We start from the raw sequence: 5,478 nt of genomic DNA on the forward strand, positions 1-5,478 counted from the left end.
ATTTTGGCCCTCTATTATATTCCTCTCCCTTCGCACACACCCAGAGTGGGACGATGTTGTGTGCGTAAAAGTAGCCTAGTGTGCGTAATTTCTTTTTCACGACAGATAGTACATGGAAATCAATGCGCTTTCTATGGAAAGAGGTGGGTGGCTCTTAAAAGAGCCTTTTGTGGTACAACATGTGTCGAGTAGAACACTGTTTGTAATAGGTTTACTTCTTCTTGGGGGCTGCCTTCTTGGCCTTGGCTGCCTTGGGCTTGGCGGCTTTGGGCTTGGCTGCCTTTGTAGCCTTCTTGGGGCTCTTGGCCGCCTTCTTGGCCGCTGCGGCGGGCTTCTTCACCTTCTTGGGGCTCTTGGCGGCCTTTTTGGGTGTAGCGGGCTTCTTGGCCTTCTTGGGGGACTTCTTTGCGGCGACGGCCTTCTTGGCTGCTACCTTCTTGGGCTTCTTCGCCGCGGCGGGCTTCTTGGCGGCCACCTTCTTTACTTTGGGAACTGCGGTTTTCTTGGCGGGCTTCTTTGCCTCGACGGCTTTCTTGTTGAGCTTGAAGGAGCCGGATGCACCGGTGCCCTTGGTCTGGACCAGGGTGCCCTTGGTGACGAGGCTCTTGACTGCGATCTTGACGCGGGAGTTGTTCTTCTCCACGTCGTAGCCGCCTGCCGCCAGCGTCTTCTTGAGCGCGGCCAGGGACACGCCGCTCCTCTCCTTGGAGGCGGTCACAGCCTTGACGATGAGTTCTCCTACGCTGGGTCCCGCTTTCTTGGGCTTGGCTGCTGCCTTCTTCTTGGGTGCCTTGGCCGGCGCTGCGGCTGCGGGTGCTGGTGCGACTTCTGCCATGTCTGTCTGTCTGTCTGTCTGTCGTTTGGTCCGGTACACACACACACACACGGTCTGCGAGGAGTAGTTTGCTGTAGACGCTGCTCTGCGCTATTGAAGCTCCACACCGAGCAGGGGGCTGGCCTTAAACGCGACATGAGAACCATGTAGACTCAAGGCAACCAGCTCGGCTTCTCTGGGCTGGCCAAATGCTCTTTCACTTGTGTTTTCTGTTCGCCTATATCGGCCCGAAAGTCACCGACGGAGCCGTGTTTTTGGTCCAAAAGCGAACGGCCCAGCGAGCAGACTTGTCTCCGTTCAGAATAAAGTAATGTGGGCCGCGGAAGGGCCGTGCATTTTGTTGCGGCTCGCTCAAAACCTCACCGTTCGACTGTCGGGTGGAGCGGTGCGCACTGGTTTTCCTGTGCTATTTGTCTCCTAAATGGCCTAAAAGTGCATCCGATTGCGAGCAGCACTTGTTGTGTAGTGAGCCGAGATGTCTGGCAAGGGAATCAAATGGTTTGGGGTCCCCTGATGTGGTCAGGGGTGTTTTAAAGAAGCGCTCTTTTGGGGACCTTAAAACACATGCACCTGTGAGGCCTGGCTGAGACTAGTGTTGTACCTCAAGTTTCAGGTTGTATTCGTCATATGTACAGGATCCACATGGTATAAACAGTCCTACGACATGCTTACTTGCACTATGTGTGTGTGTGTGTGTTATTGTATTAGTACTTTTTGTGCACTGGCAGTGTGAGTGTTGTTGTTGTTGTATTTGTAGCCTACTATTTCTACACAGTGAGATTGTGTGTTGTCTTCTGGTAGGTAGGTAGGTAGGTAGGTAGGTAGGTTGGCTGTCTCTACTAATATATTGTTCACCTGCTTGACTCCGCAGCGTGACTCGCCTCGGTCTTTGTGTCTGTGGGTCTTGGTGTCTGGCTGGCGCTATGGAGGCTGGCGCCCCATGGGTCATGGCGCGTTGATATAGGCCTAGATAGAGGGAGTCTCTCTCTCTGTCTGTCTCTCTCTCTCTCTCTCCCCCCAAGTGGGACAAGGGCTGCATATGTGGTTGGACTGGGAGAAGAATCCCAGCAGGTGCATGTGGGTCAGAAGGTTGATTGCGGCCTCTTTTCTTTTCCTTGTTGTATATATGTATGGGGCGGCAGGTAGCTTAGTGGTTAAGAGTGGTTAAGAGCGTTGTGCCAGTAACCGAAAGGTGGCTGGTTCTAATCCCCGAGGCGACTAGGTGAAAAATCTGTCGATGTGCCCTTGAGCAAGGCACTTAACCCTAATTGCTCATGTAAGTCGCTCTGGATAAGAGTGTCTGCTAAATGACTAAAATGTAAATGTATAGGCTATCCCCAAGGTAGTCATTGGGATCCGCTGCTGCTCCAACGACTATCGCAAGGGCCGCCCGCTCGCTCACTGTGTTATACTGTGACTTGGCCTACAGACACATTCATATCCTCACGTGGAAGCAACTGCCTTAGCTGGTAGAGCACGGCGCTTGTAACGCCAAGGTAGTGGGTTCGATCCCCGGGACCACCCATACACAAAAATGTATGCACGCATGACTGTAAGTCGCTTTGGATAAAAGCGTCTGCTAAATGGCATATTATATTATTATATTTATCCTGTTGCCTCATGAGGGTAGTAGGAAGGAAAATACACTATGTGCCTCAAATGTACTACACTTTACATGGACATTTTGAGTCATGTAGCAGACGATCTTATCCAGAGCCACTTACAGTTAAGTGTGTGCCTACATTTTCATACTGGCCCCCCTTGGGAAACGAACCCGCAACCCTGGCGTTGCAAGCGCAGTGCTCTACCAACTGAGCTACAGGGGACTATATATGTATGATGCGACCTGGACCGGAAATGACCCGTTGGCAATAAGGGCTACGTATATATATATATATATATATATATATATATATATATATATATGCCTACTCCTATTCTTCCTAGACGGGATTATTCACCCCCTTTTTATTCTTGCCATTATCGTTCTCATTCACATCATTAGGGTATAGTCCAATGATGGAGCGTCCATTCTCCCCGTCCGTGTCCTACCGATTCAGGAAGTCGACTCAAAATGACTATCCGCTCATTAAACGACAAAAGGCATTTCTTTCCATTCAAACCCAACAGACTGCTTTTTTTATTTACACCCTTTGTCAAATGGTGCCATTTTTCATTGCCTTCACCTGGAATGGAGGCCGACAAACATGGGTTACTATTCAGCGTGCAGAGACAACAAAAAAGGCGCGCTAAACCCCTACGCTGGAACGGGCGGGGGAAATGATACAATGTAGCCGTTCTCCGAGCCGGCGCGCGCCGCCCATTAAACAATGATACAATGTAACGCAGCCTACCTGCGCATTCATTCGGTGGCGATGGAAATGCTCTTTTTACTGACAGAGTGGGTGGCTCTTAAAAGAGCCTTTGGGTTAGTAGAGCAGTCCAAATGCGCTGTTTACTTGGAGCTGGTGTACTTGGTTACGGCCTTGGTGCCCTCGGACACGGCGTGTTTGGCAAGTTCACCGGGGAGTAGCAGGCGCACGGCGGTCTGGATCTCCCTAGAGGTGATGGTAGAACGCTTGTTGTAGTGGGCCAGGCGAGAGGACTCTCCGGCGATACGCTCGAAGATGTCGTTCACGAACGAGTTCATGATTCCCATGGCCTTGGAGGAGATGCCGGTGTCGGGGTGGACCTGCTTCAGGACCTTGTACACGTAGATGGCGTAACTCTCCTTCCTGGACTTTCTGCGCTTCTTGCCGCCCTTCCCTGCGGTCTTGGTGACGGCTTTCTTGGAGCCCTTCTTGGGCGCTGACTTTGCTGGCTCGGGCATGATGATGTCTCGTTGCTTCTCAGAAACGAATGAGGGGGTGAAGGGCGCTTACCCGTCTTATGAAGAGGAAGCTAATCAAAGTCGGCGGCCGTGGACACTCCCCTGCTTGCTCGTAGGCGCCCCTGCTATTTGCCCAGTGGAGCTCTAGCGCTCAAAAGAGCCTTCCGCTCAGAGGCTAGCTTCCCGAACAAAGACAATTGAGGGCGCGCGCGCGGGTCCTCACCCCCTCCCTCCTCTCTATAGCCTATGCTCTGTGACCGATGGGGAATTGTGTGTTTCAAAAGGGGGGCCTGAATAGTTGTCCGAATGGCACGATTGTTGTGCCACATAATGCTGGTGATAGAATTGCCCACGTTGGCACCGTCAGACATAGGGCTCCCATTTTGGACTGTGTGTGTGTGTGTGTGTGCGCGCGCGCGCGCGCGCGAACGCTGTCCCCCTCTTTTCGAGCCACATCTACCGACGGGTGGTGGTTTTATGTTGTCCAAATGCCACTATTGCTTGACCCAAAATAACAACGTCACTACACTTTGCCACTGTCAGATATAGGCCTCCCTCTGTGCGCTAAAACGGGAAGGGACATTAGAATCCGCTATTTAATACTCCCTGTCCACTCGAAGTGGCTCATACTTTCCTACCAAATAGCATACGGAAGAAAAGAAAAAAACACTATATGGAATGGGCCCTTTTGAAGCGGATGTGGGTGGCTCTTAAAAGAGCCTTTGGGTTCGAGTCGGGGTGTTGAGGTTCCGAAGAGAGTGCGTTTAACCGCCGAAACCGTACAGGGTGCGTCCCTGTCGTTTCAGAGCGTAGACCACGTCCATGGCGGTAACGGTCTTCCTCTTGGCGTGCTCGGTGTAGGTGACTGCGTCACGGATCACGTTCTCCAGGAACACCTTTAGGACACCGCGGGTCTCCTCATAGATCAGACCGGAAATACGCTTCACGCCGCCGCGGCGAGCCAGACGGCGGATAGCGGGTTTGGTGATTCCCTGGATGTTATCGCGGAGAACTTTTCGGTGACGCTTGGCGCCTCCTTTTCCAAGTCCCTTGCCGCCTTTGCCTCTTCCAGACATGGTGTGTTCGCTAGTTGAGTTCAAGTGAATGAATGACTTCAGCGCCGGTGCGTGGTGCGCTATTATCTGCGTTTGGTCGACCTGATTGAGGCCATCGGCACAGAAAGCGCGCCTCTGTGATATGTTCGGAGGCGTTGCAAAGGGGAGGGCGCTCGTTCTAGGGGACTAGGGAGGAGCGATTACAAAGGTGACGTGAAAGCAACTACCGTGCGCGGGAAACATACTCCAATACTGATATAGGCTATGTGGAACACAAGGCCAAACGGTGACAACTGGGAGATCAGCTAGTACACTGTGTCCCTGTCCTCATATTGTTGTTGTTGTTGTTGTTGTTGTTGTTGTTGTTGTTGTTGTTGTTGTTGTTGTTGCACCTGATTTTACTCATTGAGGACTTGCTAATTAGGTGACAGGTTGTTCAGTCAGCTGTGGCTCTCCAGGGCTACAAGAAAAATGGGTATTGTTGGGGGTAGGCTACTCTACCGCTGGAGTTGGGAAACACTGACCTAGTAGGATGAGTCTGTTTAGCTATGGAAGGACGTGTCGTATTGACTGTCATTAATAAACATCACTCTTCTTCTTTCTTCTCTAGACACCACTCGGCCTGACAGTAAGGGGGCCAAGAGGACCTGGGGTGCGGATGGGAGGGGTGGTGATCCCTCTGCAAGCTGGAGCGTTTACAAAATAGTTGTCATCATCCTTATGCCTAATGTGTGTTGCAGCCAAACAGCACACACTGT

General features: G+C 51.7%; 1 protein-coding gene across 1 annotated transcript; it reads right to left on the minus strand.

Moving 5' to 3' along the window:
- Window positions 1-211: 211 nt before the first annotated feature.
- Window positions 212-903, minus strand: LOC311124331 (histone H1; the record flags this gene model as incomplete). Its single annotated transcript, XM_084198494.1, has 1 exon — window positions 212-903. The coding sequence occupies exon 1, from the start codon at window positions 833-835 to the stop codon at window positions 212-214; it is 624 nt and encodes a 207-aa protein (XP_084054620.1). The 5' UTR covers window positions 836-903.
- Window positions 904-5,478: the final 4,575 nt, after the last annotated feature.

Source organism: Coregonus lavaretus, assembly GCF_964263955.1.
Source record: "Coregonus lavaretus genome assembly, contig: HAP1_SCAFFOLD_779, whole genome shotgun sequence".
NCBI lineage: Eukaryota > Metazoa > Chordata > Actinopteri > Salmoniformes > Salmonidae > Coregonus > Coregonus lavaretus.